This window comes from Syngnathus floridae, chromosome 1 (genome assembly GCF_059516105.1).
Source record: "Syngnathus floridae isolate MCC-2025c chromosome 1, RoL_Sflo_1.0, whole genome shotgun sequence".
In the NCBI taxonomy this organism is placed as follows: domain Eukaryota; kingdom Metazoa; phylum Chordata; class Actinopteri; order Syngnathiformes; family Syngnathidae; genus Syngnathus; species Syngnathus floridae.
In genome coordinates this window covers 17,159,491-17,179,364 of record NC_142413.1, presented here as the reverse complement: position 1 = coordinate 17,179,364, position 19,874 = coordinate 17,159,491, and the positions used below count along the sequence as shown (strand labels likewise).

Here is a 19,874-nt window from a genome sequence, read left to right as displayed (position 1 = left end):
TCATGACTGCACACGTCAAAAAACAAATGAATGACTCAATGGGGCAGTTTGCTGTGCATACAAACAATTAACAGATACTTACAGCCAAAATCTGACTTTAACGCTAAGAGATATTAATTTAACAAGATGTTTATCATTGTAGGTGTACAGCTGATTTTAACTTTGATTTATGAGCAAAAATTAAAGGTATGACTGCCTGTATGATATACTCATTTCACAATAAGCATAGCATAGAAAATTATTTAAAAAGCTACGGTTACTACAGTCTCTTGCACCCCCCTCCCCATTTTAAATAATTTTGCGAGCATCAGCTGACCCCAGATTTTTGAGTGTACGTACAGTCCAGACATCTGCCCTCTCCACCACGGGGTCCTTTCAATGGAGGCAAAGACATGTACAGAGTGAGGACGCCTTGAGCCTTTCCACTCATGCAGAGATTCTCACACCCCTCCAAAATGAGCGATCAGACCTCTGACCCACCAGCTGCGACTGCATCATCATGTGCAATAAAAAGTGATGGCTGTCATGCCTGATTCATCTACACACATTTTTCTTCCTCTTCCCTTCTGCTGTAGCTTGGCATGTATTAGCTACTTGTGTTGTGCCAATATACATAAACAGGATTATTTACTATTAGGCCAAACTATGTCCGCCTGCATTAACGATGGAGTGTAGTTGGCTTGTTACCTGCACATAGTATGTACTGGTAAAAATTATGTGGTGGAGAACGTGCGACTCGTCCTGGCCATCCAACTACATAACTACTAAATATAGTGAGGGAGCAGTGACTCATGCTGTACACCTCATTGAATCACTTGGACAATCTTTTCGCTGCACCCCCCCAAAATCTGGAAAGCAGAAATGATGAATAACAGATTATTGCTATACTATACCTCCACAACTCAGTAGTATAGACTTCTTCAGAGTTTTTGCACGTTTTTGGCAATGATCAGCAAATAGAAAATATTATTGTAATAATATATTTAGAAAAAAAAATTCTGAAATCATATTACAGTCTTCAACAGTGGTTTAAAGGTCTTTATTTATTTATTTGCACCACCCTTTCTGTCTTATCAATGGCTAATGTTTCTTAATTTTTGGCCTATTCTGCTCTTCACAATCACTTCTTTTTCAACCTTTTACACGTTTTTGACTACACTTCTAAATATGAATAAATCAAAATATTTTCTGCAGAGGTAAGGCCTCTCTTTTAGGAGGTGGCAAAGTCCACTCTCAGTCCAAGTGATTATTATATTTTCGTAAGTGACTTCTGCAGATTTCATATCACTTCTTAAGAGCACATGCTTGTTATGATATAAAGTGGCCATCGTGTCTGACCTCATTGGCATGGGCAGGCTCTATTATCACGTGTTTCTGTTTCCGACCCATGTGAGACCTATAAGGAATTGTATGCTTCTTGTACCTGACTTGATGGCACAGTCTTCTTGACACCAAACTTCTCACTGCTGATAAGGCCCATAAGATGTCATTTTTGAAATTTATTTATTCATTTAACTTGGTCAGAAACACAAAGAAATACAAATTTGTTTAGGGTCCAGAGCTCTATCAAGAAACATTTAATTAACTTAATGAATTATTCCCATGATTCTTCTTTTCACTAGAGCGGGTTAGTTTTTAAATGCTCACCTCGATGAGAACATCTAATTTCTAATATCTTCTCACAGATCTGTCCATTTTGACCGAGTTGGCATGCAAGCAGAACCCGGCTTCGGAGCTCCCTGGGCGGGTTGCAGAAGCATGTGAACACCGGGAAGTCTGAATCTTTTATCGGAGGCATGGCTATCTCGCAGATTGCACGATTGTGACACTGCTGTTTGCTCCTGCATGGCCGCACATTACTCCACTCATCTACCCGCTTGCATCGACCAAGAGGACGTAAAACAAGGGGGACACGGTCCTCTTTTTAGCCGGGTGCCGCTGCGCACAATCGGTGCGCTCCTGCAATCTGACTGCGCCCAGGCAACAGTCAGTGGAACTCTCCATGCCTCCGAGCCTCAGATAGACACTTTCCCTCAGCGGGATCCAACGCACCAACGCCCTTTATAATCCATTATTGTTACATTTCAAGTCTACAGTGGAAGAGGAGCACAAAAAGAGCGTCATCTTCAAGTTTACGCGTGTTTTCGCAGCCTCTGGACGATGGCGGTGCTGGCGAAAGCTGCCCTGCTTCTCCTGGTTGTCACCGTGTCAAAAAGTGAGTAGTTTAATCTACTTTTTCCAAATCCTTCCAAATCGGGAACGAGGGGCTTGTACTTTGAGGTGTCAATCAAAGAGGATCAAACATGTTTTGGCTGTTCCTGAGCCAAATCGTCACATGCGCAGCGCCGCGTTGACTCTTTCGGGGAAGCTTAATCTTCTTTATCTCTGTTCGATATATTGTATACTTGAAATAACGAAGCAACTAAGGTCAAGGGTTGTAAGAGAGGCATTGTACATCTCAATTCCTAAAGTGTTACTTTCTACAAGAGGAATTTTGTTGGCCACTACATTAGGTACACGTGAGCAATAAAGTACAATAAAGAAAATAAATATATAATGCATTGAAATAATAGAATAAAATATATAAAATAATTAAAATCCAATACTAATAAAGTGTTGGGTCAAAGGACATGGACAGAAAATTCAGAAAATTATCTGTGTAGGGAGAAATTTTGACACAACCCTTCTATTTGATCTCATTAGGTTGTACAATTATGGTGGATACATTTCACAGTTTGACAATGAGGTCTAATGGATTGTATATATGTGTATATACAACTACATACAAAACTCCAAGTTAATTGCATGGAAGCCCTCACTCTGTGTGGCCCCATGGTGATACTACATATGTGGATGGGCAGAACTATGTTCGTTTCATCCCAGTGTTGTTCTCGGGCCAACAGCTGTTGCTTGACATGTTACAAATGAGCTCTCTGGCAAGAGCTGACAAAGATGATTCACTATGTTGGCACCTATTTGTATGTTGTTGCTTTCAGAGTACCACATCTCCTCTTGCTGATGCACGCTAAGTGTTGAAAAGTTGAGACAGGGATAAGCAGGAGGAGGCTGCAAATCTCCACTGCTTCTCAAACGTTTGGGGTCCAGGATCCAATTAAATATGAGTACAGTTTATACACTGAAATACCAAAGAAATAAAATAATTCCCAACATCAAGAAAAAAAAATGTTATCACAAGATCATATTTTTTCGAGGAAAATGTTGAAAAGTTATAAGGATAGTCAAACTTTGTACAGAAGAATACATCGTAATCCTTACAAGAACAATGCCGTCTAGTGCGTGTAGAAAGTCCACATGCATATTGTTCAAATGTAATTTTTTTTTTTTATTAAAAAAAAAATCAGACCATGATAAATCATGTTGTTTAGGGTCTACCCTGCCTCTCACCCAACAGAACAGAAGATAAGTAGTTCGGAGATTGGATGGAAATGTGATCATAATAAAACATTAAAGTGACCTATAACCTGCACAGCTTTCTTTGAATCTTTCTGAGAGGGTAAAAAAATTTCCCCTGTGTTTGTTATGATTCAATAAAACCAAATTTGAACTTTTCAGCCATACTTCTAAAAGGTACCAGAGAGTGCAAAAATAAGACTGCTTATCACCAAAATCAGAATCAGCTTTATTGGCCAAGTTTGTGCATACCAAACAAGGAAAATACCACCATACCATCATAGAAGCAAGATGGTGGCTGCATCATGCAGTTGGGGTGTTATTCTTTTGGTGGAGGGAATACAGAAGAGTTCCAAATCCCAGTCAGTCAAGGCAAAAAAGTCAGGAAAAGCATACTAGAATATCTTGTTTACATTTATTTGGGGTTAATCAGAGTTGCTTGAAATGTTGGTAGGTTTGGTTGCTCCTATTTTTGATTGAATGTGCTTAAGGAGAGCAACATCTCAGTTAAAAGAAGTTGTACACAATTGTGCAACAATATTATTTAAGTTATTTTGAAATACCCTCTTAAAAATAATTGTCTTTTCTATCTGAGTTTGTAGGTCTATGGATCACTTCAAAAAGTTGGAAAAAAGGTTTTGAAATTTTGAAGAGATCATAAAACCTGGCATCTACCCGGCATATTCAATAAGCGGTTGGGTGAAAACTAGCACCTCCAAATCCAAGACTATGGTCCTCAGTCGGACAAGGGTAGAATGCCCTCTTTGGGTCAGGGATGAGATCCGGCCCCAAGTGGACGACTTCAAGTAGCTTGGGGTCTTGTTCACGAGTGAAGGGAGGATGGAGAGGGAGATCCTCAGGCGAATCGGTGCAGCATCTGCAATAATGAGGACTTTCTTTCGATCTGTCATGGGGAAGAGCGAGCTGAGCTGGAAGGTGAAGTTCTTGATTGATCTACGTTGAGTAATGAGTAATAAGAAATAATAAAAGTAAGATTATTAATCTAAAAGTAATATGAACGATTCAGGCAGGCGGCCACCAGTCACTGGCTGAGACATAGCCATTGAGGTCTCTTGGTCAAAGCCCCGACTGTAAAATGCCACGTGTGGCCAATAGCATAGCTGCATGTCTGATGTTTGTAACAACCCAATCCAAGTCAAAACATCTGCAAGATAGTTATTTTCAGTCTGAGAAATATCACCATAAAGATAAAGTGAAGACACCGCTTAAAGTACCTTTTTTTTTTCCTGTAACCATGACAAGTTTTTTTTCTTCTTCGTAATGACGTGACCTATAACCAAACGAAAATGAAACTCATGTTAGGGAGGGATATAAAAAATTCAGAATAGAAATCTCTCAACCAAAGAGGGGCGGATCTCAACATTTCGGCCTCAGATAGGCCACCTCCGATGGCCACGTACTGAATATTTAACATCACTACACCACTATACCTTGAAAGTAACCCTATAGGAAGCAAAATGTGGAACGGCATCGCCCTCTTTGTCATTTTTAAAACCTGATCAACTTTAGTTTAACACAAATTTGCTGCGCATGTCTTGGTGAAGATTCTTTGTCCGTCGTAGCGCATGTGAGATGATGGCATTCTTATTTTTAGAGGAAATAAATTATTGAGGATTGGAGAGTGCAGCAAGGCAGACACTAGTGAGTGTGTGTGTGTGTGTGTGTGTGTGTGTGTGTGTGTGTGTGTGTGCGCGAGTGAATGTGTATCTCTCTGCATACATGTGTGTTGAGACCTGCTGGGATTCTCCCCAAAATTTCCCCGACCCTTTGCATGCCCTAATCACTCGTCTTAATGCAGTCAAGGAGCGTAGCTGTATCAGAATCATCTTTATTGGCTGTCAAAACACTCGAGTAATTTTTGCGCAACATTTGGAGTCAAGTCTAGTACTTTCACACACAAAAAAACCAACCATTGATTTACTGACCCTAATCCTTGTTGGAGATTTTAAACGTCATCGACTATCATGATGCTCAAACTCTCAGCGCTTGTCCTCCTCACTCAGACATATGTTATAGTGTAATGTGGAATGATGTGTCTTCAATGGACCTCAGCTTTCTGGCAGAGCACCTCTTCTTTGCAGTTGTCCAGACATCCCGTTGCAGGCGTCACGAATGTGACAGCCTTCAGTGTGGCCGCAAATACAAAACCTTGTGATTCTGTCATCCAAAGCTGCCAACTCACACACTTTGAGAAGTCAGGAGACGTGTATCTTGCTGATGTCAGATCACAAGTGTTTGCACAACTGGTTCAGGCTGAATGCTTAACCACGCACATATTCCTCTGCTGATATTTGGCCTGGATGACGTTGACAGGGAATCCGGCCATGCAGCTGTCAAACTTGGGTTTGCTGCCCTGTCAAACGCGACAACTCCAAGATACCCGAGGCTGGTGGGAAAGCAAACCAGTGAACTCAAATGTGCAATGTGTTTTTCCTCTTGACAAATGGCAGCTCTCATCCAACCACATTATGTTTAATATTTTTTTTTCCACAGCTATGACAAATTGCACAGTAACTCTGATGCATTTAAAATAACAGCCGCTATCATGCAGTGAGACAAAGCCACGAGAGTCCCTGATTGGGTAGGCAAACTATTGTTGAATGACATCATTGAACCAAAATATTTGCAAAATTATGCTTTAAAATTGCATGAAACTTTGACTTTGTTGCAGGGGTTCAATTCAAAAGTTCACTGACTGTGTGAATGTGAGCACGAACAGTTGTCTGTCTGTATTATGCAGTGATTTACAGGCGACCATATGAGGGTGTAGTCTGACTTTGGCCGCAAAGTCAGCTGTGATAGGCTTCAACTCACTCTCTCACATCACTGAACAGGAAGGATGGTTTCTTCTGTGCTCCCTCTACAGTAATGACGCGGAAACTACTTATAAGATACTGACACTGACAGACTTCATTTTATGCATGGTCATTGGGACTTGTCTGATTCAGCTGTAGTCAGACAAAACACATTAAATTAAATACAGTGAGCTTATGAATATGAAATGAACCATATCCGAACGGCTTTCTAAACTACTTAGACGTTCGCATGTTAACAGAGCGCGACAGGCACATCTACAATTCTAAAGTGCAAAAGCCATTTGGATCAACAGCAGAGTGTCATCCTTGAGTTGACTTACATTTGTAGTGAATACTATGTTTTTGAATCAAGCTTGTTGCTGATTATTGTTGTGACAGTGCTGCAGTATGGATTCAGTTGAGCTGCACTGCTTCTGGGTTAGGGTGTATCCATGTGAGTCTCACATTGCCTCAAATGTTGTTCCCATAAACGAAAGCTAAATTAATTAATTTTCCATAGTGCTTGCCCTCACCACAGTCGCAGGTGGGCTGGAGTGTCTCCCAGTTGATTTAAGGCAAGATGCAGATTCCAGTACACAGCAAGGCACATTTTGACAAACTCACCTTCACATCTATGGGCAATGTAGTTTGTGTTTTTGGGAATGTCGGCAAAGATGGGGGGGGTGCTTGGATAAAAGCTACGCAAGCACGGAGAGAACATACAAACTCCTCACAGGAAGGTGTGAGATGAGACTCAAACTCAGAATCTCTCAAGTGTGAGGCAGATAACCACTGTTCATATCTGTTTTTGTAGCTAGGCAGGACTTTCTGTATTTCTACTGCATTCCTTCAATACGTTTAAATATTGTTATCCAATATATCTACTGCAATTTCACATTGGATTGCTGGTTTGAAATGTACTTTTATTATTATTATTATTTTAATAAACATTTATGTTAAAACTTGTCTGGTGTTTTATTCCTTGTTTTTATATTCGTCAATTAAAACATAAAAATCAGACATTTGGTTAACTGCTTTATATGACAACATGTGTTGGTACACCTCATGGACACTTCAATAGGTACACTACATGAGGTAAAAAAAAAAAAAAAAAAGAATAAATAAATAAAGGGTTAATTGCACAATAAAACCACATTCAAGCATTTGGAATCGAACCAAGATCTTATTGAGCAGGAGCCCATGTCACTAACCAGTCCGCTGTTCCTACACAATAGGTAATGGTCGAATGCACTGTTTTGTACTAGCGATGTGCATCACAGGCCAAGAGGGAAAAAGCTTAAGTGAAAGTGAAAAGTGGCACACTCGCCCTCACCCCCACCTCCGGATTGGCTGTTTGAGCTGTGACGTCACTTGGACACTCCATTAGGTACACCGCCATTTTCAAGTGTACCTAATGACAGGCCACTTTATTGGGGAAATATCATGGTCAAAGGTCATAGTTGTCAAGCTCTAGTCCTCGGGGCCGCGTTCCAACATGTTTTCCAAGTGACCCTCGTTAAGCGCACCTGCGTGAAAAGTTTTTGGTCACGTTCACGTTCCGCAGGAGCTAAAACTTTTCACGCAGGTGCACTTAACGAGGGAATCACACGGACACTCCATTAGGTACACCGCCATTTTCAAGTGTACCTAATAACAGGCCAATTTATTAGGGAAATATCATGGTCAAAGGTCACAGGTGTCAAGCTCTAGTCCTTGGGGCCGCATTCCAACATGTTTTCCAAGATTCACCTTGTGTATTTCCCTAATAAAGTGGCCAAACAAAACAGTGCATTCAACCATTGCCTATCGTGTCGAAACAGCCGACTGGTTAGTGACACGGGCTCTTGCTCGGTAAGATCTTGGTTTGATCCCAAGTGCGTGAATGTGCTTTTATTGTGCAATTAACCCTTTATTTATTTATTCTTTTTTTTTTTTTTTACCTCGTGTAGTGTACCTATTTAAGTGTCCATGAAGTGTACCTACACATGTTGTCATATAAAGCAGTTAACCAAATGTCTGATTTTTATGTTTTAATTGGCGAATATAAAAACAAGGAATAAAACACCAGACAAGTTTTAACATAAATGTTTAATAAAATGGGCGGCTCGGTGGCGCACTGGGTAGCGTGTCCGCCTCACAAGTAGGAGGGTGCGGTTCGATTCCACCTCCGGCCCTCCCTCTGTGGAGTTTGCATGTTCTCCCCGGGCCCGCGTGGGTTTTCTCCGGGCACTCCGGTTTCCTCCCACATTCCAAAAACATGCTTGGTAGGCCGATTGAAGACTCCGAATTGTCCCTAGGTGTGAGTGTGGGTGCGAATGGTTGTCTGTCTCTGTGTGCCCTGCATGACCCAGACAGAGCGGGATTCAAACCTTCAACCCACCATTTACTGAATGACCCACTCTCCCACCTAAGCCACAGCTGTTTATGATAATGTTGTATTCATTTTATTTGGAATAGAAATACAAGATGTTAGTGACAGGTTATCAGTATTCATATTTTTTTTACATTTCAAATGAAAGCATAGCTAGTAATTCTTGCTACAACTGAAGAAAGATCAGCAAGTTATATTAAGCAACATATTTTTAGTGTTTTAGGCAAATGCTTTTGTCCCTTTTGGCTATAAAAACAACCATTGACCTCTTGCCTCATCTACATTTACTTTGCGCTGTTTTGCCCCCGCAGTTTCCACTGTCCTGTCAAGCAAACATGATTCATGAATAGCAAACCAGGCTGTCACAAAGGCCCTAATAACACACAATAACCACAAGAAAAATAAACTGAAATAGTATGAAGTCATCAAATGTTTTGACATTTGTAATATTTTTAACAGTTGTCACCGATACACAATTGAAAACATAAATAAGAATCATTGTTAAGTTAATATCTTTGTCAAAGTCAATCAAAAAGTTAATTAATTTTGCAAAGGCAGACACTTTTTTTGCAGCAATAATATTATATATTAGATCGTGTACATGTAGCCATTTGTCTTGCAAATGACACAAAGATGTACATGTAACATTACACTCTTATCATAAAATTCTCGGAATGATGTTCACAACAACTGTGATTGTGGCGAAGCACTCTACATCAGTTTCATATGCGCATTCACCGAACCCCTCTTTAGTGAATTATTATTATTAGTATTTTTAATTCAAGACATAGATGTTTTTTACTAGTGTACAAAATGAGCCGTGCATGAACATTTTTTTTTTTCATGTTCAACGAACAAAACCAACACAATGCATGAACTCACAACAAATTACATACTGGCAAATCAGAATTTACACAATAAATCAGGTTTGTTCGGACCTCCTCAGTGGAGTCTCTGTCGAACCTCTGAGACCGACTCACCGAACCCCTAGGGTTCGATTGAACCCAGGTTAAGAACCACTGCTCTACATATACATACGGAAAGGAAAGGGGCTCAGAAGTTTGTAATGTACAAAACTCTGGCAGCATGTTTGAAACAAGCAACTGTCACGGAAGCTCTGTGACCCAGTCAGACTGTGTTCTGTGTTGATTACATGGATGAAAACAGCCCGGCGGTGACTGTGTCCGCTTATGTGCGCTTGTGTGCGCTTGTGTGTGCCTGTGTGTGCTTGTGTGTGTTTGTGTGTGTTAAATCTGGATCTTTCTCGTTCGAGCTGCACATTACGAGCACTGCTGATCAGCATATTGTATGTACAAAGTATAATAAACAAACATAGATATGATATATCTATAGACAGTCCTTGATTTTTAAAAGGTACAGTGTGTAGTCAGTATGGGTGCAAAAATACATCTGGTTAAGAGCCCCTCCACACACACACACACGCACGCACGCACACGCACGCAATTATTTCATTAGCCATTCAATCGAGCAGCATGCTATTTTGCTCGAGCACCAAATTGGTGAGACCTTGCAGCACGACATTTAAACATCGCTTCACCAACTGTTGCCATGGGCGTGTGTAAGTGTTAGTACGTTTCTTGTTGTGTGATCCTTTCAATCTACACTGGTAATCTTAAATAGGTCAACAAATACCAGGAAGAATACTTTGAATATCAAGTACACTTTTGAATTGTGTCTTTTAATCATGGTCAAGAAATCTCTTGAAATTGGTTTCCTTTTGGATTTGAACATTGTGAGAAGACTCAGTAGGATCAGAATGTCCTGCTTGCATCATCAGAATCATATAGAGGCCAAGAATATGATGCCGGGGAAAAACATTTCAAGGGTGGCACAAAAAATAGTAATTTGTGACTACAAAAAAAAAATCTGTTTGCAGCCACAAATCTTTGTCAAAATAGGTATAATGTGCGCATTAAATATGCATAATATAAATAATATAATACAAAATATGTATAATAATATGTGACCACAAAATATTATGTGTCCATGAATTGAATATTATTTGCACAAAATACAAATTTGTTTCCACTTGGTGTAACATGCGCACAAAATAATAAAGTACTAATTTGTCCATGCAATAAGTTAAATATGCACGCAAAAAGACTAACTTATGGCCACAAAATACTAATTTGTGCCCCCGAAAGAGGTCCAATGTGAGAAAGACATGCTAGTTTTTGGCCATAAACGACTAAAACAGCCGTGGCTCAATATCAGACAGTTGGATCAGCGATAGGATGCACCTTCCCCATCAGAGGTAGTCAATTTGATTTTAGGCATTCTGAAGAAATTGACATCACAGGATATTGACAATTGATTTCTTGGGAAAAATGCACCACATTTGCTTACAAAGACATCCGAGTTGTTCATTAGAATGATATTAAACCCTCAAATTAGTATTTTGTGTACATTGTATCATTGTGGTGGCCACAAATGAAGTTCTTTTGGCCACATTCAAATGTTTTTCCCACGACGTCACGTGTGGGATATCCTGGATGGATTTTCACCTTTCCAAAAACTGTTTGTGTTTGTGTTACTTTAACCTGTTTTTGTTTCAGCCAAAAAATGTCATGCGTAACACCTCAGATGTGACATATCGCATTCCTATCAGAGGGGAGTACAGACATCTACCTGTGCGTGGCGGCAGGATCAAACCGCATGTGTTTACATGTGGCCCCGGGTAACTAGTCAGCATAGCTAATCACTTCAGACACACACATTATGCAACGCCAGGCCCCGTCGACGACCCACGTTAGCCTGATATGAATGCATCGTCCCGATAAGCACTCAGCTGAGATGATGAAATTAGGGAAGTCAAAATCAGAGAAGTGGAATGTTTATTTAGAAGCAGCTGCACTCTGTGGTTTGACATTTTTGGCATGGCGTCCAATAGAACGAGATTGCGTAACAGCCGGAGGATATTCTGGCTTTATGGAATAAAATTAGTTAGGATGCTTGAGCATGCTTTTCCAAGAATTTAGTAGTTGGATTTACTTCTAAGTATAAAAAGGCATAATCACCGATATTACCTATGCAGGTAATGTAGGTAAGTGACACTTTTAAATGTAAGCGCACCAACAATAAAACCATCCATCCATCCATTATTGTTGCGAGTCGCAGGCGTGCTGGAGCCTATTCAAGCAGTCATTGAGCAGTCGACGGGGGACACCCTGAACTGGTTTTCGGCCAATCGCAGGGCACACAGAGACAAACAACCATTTGTACATGCACTCACATCTCATTCCGGGGTTGCTCCATCCAGAGTGAAGGTGTGTAATGGACACACTTTAGTTGATGGGAGGATCTGCACAGCCCAAAATAGTACACAGCTCTGCACGCATTTGGATATTTATTTTATTTGGCACATCGCGAGATTCCCCTATGTGAGGAGTGTTTATTGTGATTTCCACTATATTATTATGAGAACATTGGGCTTTACAATGTATATGTAGAGTAGGTATTGTCTGCTGAGGTAGAAAAAAAATATGCTAATTAAAATAAGGATGTTTGGATGCAGACATGTTTAGCCTGTCAGTGCTATCAGATCAAATTATCTTGTCTGAATGAAACCATTGAGCAACATTAAAGCATTGCTCTCCTAAATTGTTGTGAACCATTTCAACCATGTTGTCATATCTGGATAAGTGGTGTGCAACACAAAACTAGCACTTAGAGACATTTATTGTGCCATTCCATTCTTTGTAATAATGTAGCGTATAGTATGTTTATTCATAGCTTTTTAGGTTTGTGACAGATGTTTTACATCCCGCCCGTGCCTTTGCATGGAGCAGCAATTTGTTGTTTCATTTTTGCAATGAACACAAATAATATACAGTAATCATCCCTTTTATTTTGCATTCGTGGTAAATATGAATTTATTGAGTTTTGTTTTCAGTTTTATTTAGTTTCTGGACATATTTGTTGATCTTGTTTATATGAAAGACTCAAATTTTCAGCAAGTCTTCTACAAATTTCTGAGTCTTTATTTCTAATCTGAACAAAATTACTTCTTTCTGTTTTGGATAAGAATCAAGTTAGTTTGTTTTTTCTAACGAAACATTACTGAATTCCTGAATATGTGATGGGACCGGCTACCTTCATGCTAGTATTGCATATCCTCTGGATAAACAAAGTTGATGTGGTAATCAAAATTCCTCAGGCACAAACGTAGTGATTTCCAAGTTGTTCCAAGTCGTCCGTTTTAGGAACTCAAGCTCTTGTATTGGAATCACACTCGATATGTCTTCAATGGTGACGCTAGCGTCAGTATGAATCCAACTGCCTGTGAACGTACAGTATGTTGGATGTAAAGCAGTCCTAAATAACCTAGATTTGTGTGCATATGTGTGTGCATGTGTGCTTGCAGTTGCCTTGTGTGCAGAGGTGGAGGAACGTCTTGTGGGTCACCTGTTGTCGGCAGACCGCTACAACAAACTGATCAGACCAGCCGTCAACAACAGCCAGCAAGTCACCATTTACATCCAAGTGTCTCTTGCCCAGCTCATCAATGTGGTGAGGAAGATCAGCCGTGCCAGTCCTATATGTGATAATCATGATGATGATGACAATGATGTGTGTTTCAGAATGAGAGGGAACAGATCATGACCACCAATTGTTGGCTAACCCAGGTTTGTCTTGTCTTGGTCTCTTTTCGAAAGTTAGGCTCTGTACATGCACATGAATATCCCCCCCCCCCCCATCCTCAAAAAAATATGTGGACAGAATCATCATGCATCAGAATAAGCACCCATGAATGACCCAGTGGGATAAATATTTCACTGAGTAAAATTAACACAGCAATACACATTTTATTGCCACATAATTTATGGTTGTGTGTTTGATAATGAAAATACATGAGATGTTTGTTTTCTTAGTGTGTTTTTTCCTTCCCAAACAATCATCAGGTGTGGAACGACTACAGATTAATGTGGGACCCTGATGAGTACGACGGCATCAAGAAAATCCGCCTCCCGACACAACACATTTGGCTGCCAGACATTGTCCTCTACAACAAGTAGGGTTCCAACTATTTGCAAAATGAAACAACAGACACAAAGCTAGACACACAAGACAAATGTCTTTGTTTCAACATTAAACACTTTTTCTGTTTTTTTTTAAAACTTTTGTTAAGGATTATTTTCTGACATACCTGCATGCCATTGTGGTATACGGACTACAGTAATTCTACATACTGGTTGTTGTAATCAATACTTGTTTGTAATATCATAACACATTTTAATAAGGGTATAGTATATCGTTGGGATATTTCTGATGCAAAGAAAAAGTAACAATTTTATTTAGAACACCTTCACATTTCCTATGGTAACAATTTGTCCAAAATAAATTAAAAATGATCATGATAACAGAATATAAATGATCAAAATGACTCTTTTTGAAATAACCTTGTTGAAGACATGTGCAAAGGAATTTATTTGGTGCCATTTTAGTGGCACTTATTGCACACTGTAGTTAGCAGAACAGTGTGTGGATCATGCCGATATCACGTACAGCTGATAAAAAAAAGTGCAACAAAATGAAGGGAAACACTTTGAGACTTATCAATGTGCTGCTATGTGTGCAAAAGGTTGGCTACTTGACCTCAAAGTGTTATTTTTCTGCTGCATTGTAATGACTGATTGTGAAATTGACGAGAATACCAAAGTCACGTTATACTGACAGTGACCCAATACTGTGTATGAGGACTGGGAAGGTAGCGCTAAACCCTGTGGGAAGGTGAGGCAATGAGTAGCAAAGAGCAGGACAGGGTGACTGAGTGAGAGGCAGTTGTACCAATATGTGGCGGGAGGGGCTCTCCAGTGCCAAACACCCTGTAAAGAATCGGATCACAAATGAGAGGAGTCCCGGGGAGAGAACATAAACATCAATCAAGGGCTGTGTAAAGCAATTAGGGTGACCCCACACCAAGCGATGAAATCCAATTGCCATGTCTAGGTGGACAAGCTTGTTAATCAACACCGCCACACATTAGTATCAGTGGTGCCATAAAACCATACCATGATGCCTCCTGGAAATGTTGATAAAAATGATGATAAATCAATCAACTGTAAATATGAGATGGGTGTAAGTTATCTGGTTGTGTGCATGTAAATATGAGATGGGTGGAGGTTATCTGGTTGTGTGGATGGATATGCCTCGTGTGTTGTGGTCAGTAGTGGTGCACCACTGTCTATGCTCTCCTGGTAGCCATGAAACCTTCATGAAGACAGATTGCTGGTCAACGTTAAGACTGCACAACAGGCAAAATTGGTCCATATGATAGAAGATGATGGGGCTAGAGGTCGCAGAATGAAGGAGAAGGTCCTCATTTTCAGTGCTCTCCATGACTGAACCGCCCTTGTCTTCTACCAATAGGAAGTGAATGTGACACTGGATTCCTGACCTACTTCATAATTGATGGTCTATGTATGTATAATGCAATGCCTGTAGCTTTGGTAAGATCAATTCAAAAGGAACGTCTCAGCGCATTAAAGGCAGGTATAGGGGAGATTGTTGAAATGCTGCTGATATAGAATTTTCCCCCAAAGAATGATAACAATATTCTGAAATGCTGAACTTGGACCTGTTTTAAAAGGAGCAACTGTCTAATATTCACAAAAACAGTAATGGAAACTGTTAGACAGGTGAAAATCCAAATACCTGGTAGTGTGATGGGGTGAGAGACTATTGTATACTAGGTGTGGTGGCTAGAACCAAATGCAAGAGTGTAGAATTAAGTCCTCAATTTAAAAATTTCTAGAGATACCCGCTGTAATTTGCAGTCCAAAGTAGTGGAGGTCCAAGAGGGACCAGAACCTACTTTTGCTTTTTTCTTTGCTTTATGACTTCTGTTTAGCTCCCAGAGTCAAAAGAGCACCATGTTGTGTGTGTGTGTGTGCGTGCGTGTGTGTGCGTGCGTGTGTGTGTGTGTGTAAGGCTCTGGATAGAACATAAAGCACCACTAAGTCAGCAAGATAGGAAGGCGCTGAGCTGTGAAATGATTAATCAAACCTTAAAATCAGATCTCAGGTGCACCGCTAGTCAGTGCAAGTTGATCACCTTCCAACCGTCATACATTGTAGAACAAGACCTTCACTAGTTTCAGTTGAGACACTATCAAAAATAATGTAGGAAGTGAGGTCATAAGGATTCAGGCTGGATTGTAGGGACGTTTTTTAATAGATATATTTGTGCTCTTCCTCTTAATTTTTCCCTGTCCATCCCTCAGTGCTGACGGCACCTATGAAGTCTCCTTCTACTCCAACGCGGTGGTCTCCAACAACGGTGAGGTGGCTTGGCTCCCTCCCGCCATCTACAAGTCAGCCTGCAAGATTGAGGTCCGCGACTTTCCGTTCGACCAGCAGAACTGCACCCTCAAGTTTCGCTCGTGGACGTACGACCACACCGAGATCGACCTCATCCTCCTGAGTGACTTTGCCAGCCGCGACGATTTTAAACCCAGCGGTGAATGGGATATTGTGTCGTTGCCGGGACGCAAGAATGAAGACCCCGCTGACGTCAGGTACCTGGACATCACTTACGACTTCATCATTAAGAGAAAACCTCTCTTCTACACCATCAACCTGATCATCCCTTGTATCCTGATCACATCTTTGGCCATCCTGGTCTTCTACCTACCGTCAGACTGTGGTGAGAAGATGACGCTGTGCATCTCAGTGCTCCTGGCCCTCACTGTGTTTTTACTCCTTATCTCAAAGATTGTGCCACCCACATCTTTAGCGGTGCCTTTGATCGGGAAGTACCTGATGTTTACCATGGTGCTGGTCACCTTTTCCATCGTCACCAGTGTTTGCGTGCTCAACGTGCACCATCGCTCCCCTAGTACGCACACCATGCCTCCTTGGGTCAAACGCGTCTTCATGTACCAACTTCCCTCCTACCTTTTCATGCGGAGACCTGGCAGATCCAACATACGCGAGAGGTTCCGGAAAAAACACCAACAGCGGTCGTACTCAGAGAAGAAAGCAGGGGCGGATGCGGGGACAGGTTCTCTGGGACTGGCCGACTGCTCGTCATCCTTCTACGTCAACGAGGAGTCGGCCAAGCGCTATGGCTGGATGTTCAGTGACTTTGCCGACAACACAGAATTCAGGAAGAGGACGACACTGAAAAGCAGCATCGATGTGGAGGATGCCGTAGATGGTGTGCGCTACATTGCGGACAAGATGAAGAGTGAGGATGATGATGAAGGGGTAGGCTTTTCAAGGAATGCCTCAATGCATGTGTGATGTGCACATAATTCTTGATCAAATCCCTTCTTTTTGTCCACTTTCACAATATGCCTGCAGAAAATGCATTTTGAAAACATGCTGCTACGCTAAGTGCAATGACAAATCCCTTTCATTCTGATAAAGCAGCATGTTCTGGTAAAGTTCCACTCCAATTTGTCAGAAGTAATACAACATTTCACCACTGCACATACTGTTATATAATGCAAGAAATTTTGAAGAGGACTAGTGAGACTAATCGGTGAATGAGATGGATAGATGGGAAGTACAATAGAAAATAGATGGATGGATTTGGAAGCATACTAACAGCGTCAAAGTTTACCTAATGGTATCCTATTAATTTGTTGGGCCCTATTTTGGTAGGTGGTGCCCATGCGCTCAGTGTAAAAACTAGTCTTATATTTTAGAGCCGACACTACCATGTTTTCGGCTGTCTTGCGCGTCCAGGCTTTCTGGCTCATGGAGTTGCCTCACCGCCGACTCATCCACCAATTTGGTAACAGATTAGTCTGCACTTGCTGTAAAAATGGGCGAGTCTTCATTTTCGTGAGCACTACGCATCTCGGAGCGGTCCTGCTATGCCCTGTGCCGCATGTGCATATTTGGTCACACAAAGTACACTAAATTTTAGACTGACTAGAAGTAGGTCTATTTTGCAGTGCAGGTTGTGTAACGTAATTTTTATTGTATTTGATGGAGGCACAGGCAGACAGATGTGGAGCTCCTTAGACTTGTGTGGTAGATGGGACAATACTTCAAAATCTTTGGTAGAAATCAATTCATTTAACGAATTATCGTCATTATCATCTTAAAAATGTTTAAAAGTACTATCCTGACACGTCACAATTGCAGGGAGGAGCCTGTCGGGCACACATATGCACGATCGGGTTGTAAGGCGGTCTCCATTTGCTTCTAAAAATAGACTTACATTAAATCAAGTTAGATACTTGGTAAACTCTAAATGCATCAATGATATATATTTTTAACACTCACTTCTGTCTTCTTCCAGATCATTGAGGATTGGAAGTATGTTGCGATGGTGATCGACCGACTTTTCCTTTGGATTTTTGTGTGTGTATGTGTGGTAGGAACCGTGGGCCTCTTCATGCAGCCTCTGTTTCAAAGTTACAACACACCTATTGTTGAAGACATGGACCAGAACTGAGCAATGACACCCAAACTCTGGGAAACAAAACTAACAAAAAGAAACAAAAAACAACCTTAATTCCTACTATGCCTCTCTTCAAAGCGCCAGATCAATCCTTTTCATCACCTGACGTTCTGATGCACCCCCTCTTCCTCGAGCACCTGTTCTGCTTCTGAACTCACTCCCTAGTCTTTTTGACTTGTGCTTGTCCTGCCATCTTCTGATCAAGCAGGAGAACTGAGATCCATGTGGTTTTGAAGAAGAAATTGCTGCTTTTGTTGCTTTCCTGCGTTTGAGCAAGGTCACTAATCGTGAAGCTCCCTGACGAGTTATTATATGTTAACAATGTTGTGTCCAATTGATCTTCCTTGGTTAACCCATTGATTCTCATGAGAATTTAAATTGACACTCTTTGTCCTTGTTCACCCTAACGTTGTTTGATTGCATTTAGGTCAGGTTTTTGAGCATTAAACTTATTCGAGCTTCCATTAAGGGACCTTGCTTTATGCAGTGGGACGCAATCATGCTGAAACTTAAAAGTAGCTTCCCTAAACTCACAGTCTGGAATATCCTGTTAAGATCAATAATTCAAGCTAAAGGGGGATTCAAAGGAGAAAAAGCGTGTCCAAAGCCTATAGTCCATGTACTATTATAGTGTATTGTAAATTTTCTTGTTGTGTCCCAAGATGTTAGCAACTATTTTGACTTTGCTAATCCATTAGTGGAGATGAATACAAATTATGGTGAGGGTTCAATTATGTCTTGATGCAAGAGTTGTTGTACATGGTGTTCACAATGTTCTTCACTTGCAAAAAAAATAATAATTCTGTTTTCTGATCTGTTTCAAGCATGGCACCAGTAAAATCAGTTATGAGAAAAAAGCAGACAAAATATTCCAGCAGTAACTAAAGTTTCATCATAAGTGCATCACAGGTTTTGCTTCCAACTGTGCACTGGATATCACCTCGTATACCCAGATAGCATGTTAATGACTCTTACTGTGAATCGGATCAAACCTAACTATGAGTGGCTCAAGATCTTGTTCTATTTTGACTCTTTTGTGAATTATTTTCTACTCTCCTAGCTCCACATGCATGAAACAAAACCCTAGTTTCCTTTCCCAAGAGCCCAAAGACAAAAAACAAACAGATAAAGACATTAAAAACACACAAATCGTGCCAGTAAGGGAACTATCAATAAGCCTCACAGAAGAAGATCACCTCCATGCGTTCTCTCCCAGTAGCACACATGCCGTGATATTACTGAGTCGCACAACCACTGGAAGAGCAATTTGTTTCACTCTCAGATACACACATGCAAGTTTGTAGACCCAGACTGGTGCACACCAAGCCGGGGGACTGCTTGCAAAACTGATGACCCTAAGCTTCTCATTTTTTCTTCTAAATGGTACTAAATTTTTTTTTCCAACCATGACCGAGGAAATTACAGCAATAACATTCTATACTGACAGAAACAAAGAAGCCTCTCTCGTTTGCTTTTCCTGTCTAGAATTCTTGTCTGTTCTCTGAGATGCGTTCAAGTTATTTCTATAAAGAAGTGTAAGTTACTGTCATTACATCTGTTGCTGGGGCTAATGTGAGTAAAAAAACAAACATGTGCTGCATCTCGTGCTGGTTTAATTTGAAGTCGTTTTGCCTGTCTTGTGGATGGATGTAAGGAAACTGAGTTGATGTCAGTAACTATATCAATAAAGGAGAGTGGAAGCAACGCGCTGATGTGATGAAACATTAATTGTTCATTTGCTTCTGCATGGCTTGACTCAGCAATATAAAAAGAGGCATCACACCATTTAACTCTGCTAATGGCTTATTGTAGTTGCACAAAGGTTTCTTGTCCACTGATCG

General features: G+C 40.7%; 1 protein-coding gene across 2 annotated transcripts; it reads left to right on the top strand.

Moving 5' to 3' along the window:
• Positions 1-1,411: 1,411 nt before the first annotated feature.
• On the top strand, positions 1,412-19,737 carry LOC148404335 (neuronal acetylcholine receptor subunit beta-2-like). 2 transcript variants are annotated; one of them, XM_088382631.1, is made up of 6 exons: positions 1,412-2,215; positions 12,983-13,128; positions 13,200-13,244; positions 13,521-13,630; positions 15,842-16,826; positions 17,872-19,737. In XM_088382631.1, the coding sequence occupies exons 1-6, from the start codon at positions 2,161-2,163 to the stop codon at positions 18,025-18,027; spliced, it is 1,497 nt and encodes a 498-aa protein (XP_088238757.1). In that variant the 5' UTR covers positions 1,412-2,160; the 3' UTR covers positions 18,028-19,737. The 2 variants fall into 2 exon arrangements, with proteins under 2 accessions (XP_088238757.1, XP_088238765.1); XM_088382639.1 differs by lacking the exon at positions 1,412-2,215 and adding an exon at positions 12,554-12,649.
• The last annotated feature ends 137 nt before the right edge of the window (positions 19,738-19,874 follow it).

Bases quoted from the DNA above. Each gene is read 5' to 3' on its own strand.
- LOC148404335 (XM_088382631.1), top strand. From the start codon at position 2,161: ATGGCGGTGCTGGCGAAAGCTGCCCTGCTTCTCCTGGTTGTCACCGTG. The intron at 2,216-12,982 runs GTGAGTAGTTTA...GTGTGCTTGCAG, and splicing joins GGTTGTCACCGTGTCAAAAA to TTGCCTTGTGTGCAGAGGTG. The intron at 16,827-17,871 runs GTAGGCTTTTCA...GTCTTCTTCCAG, and splicing joins GTGAGGATGATGATGAAGGG to ATCATTGAGGATTGGAAGTA.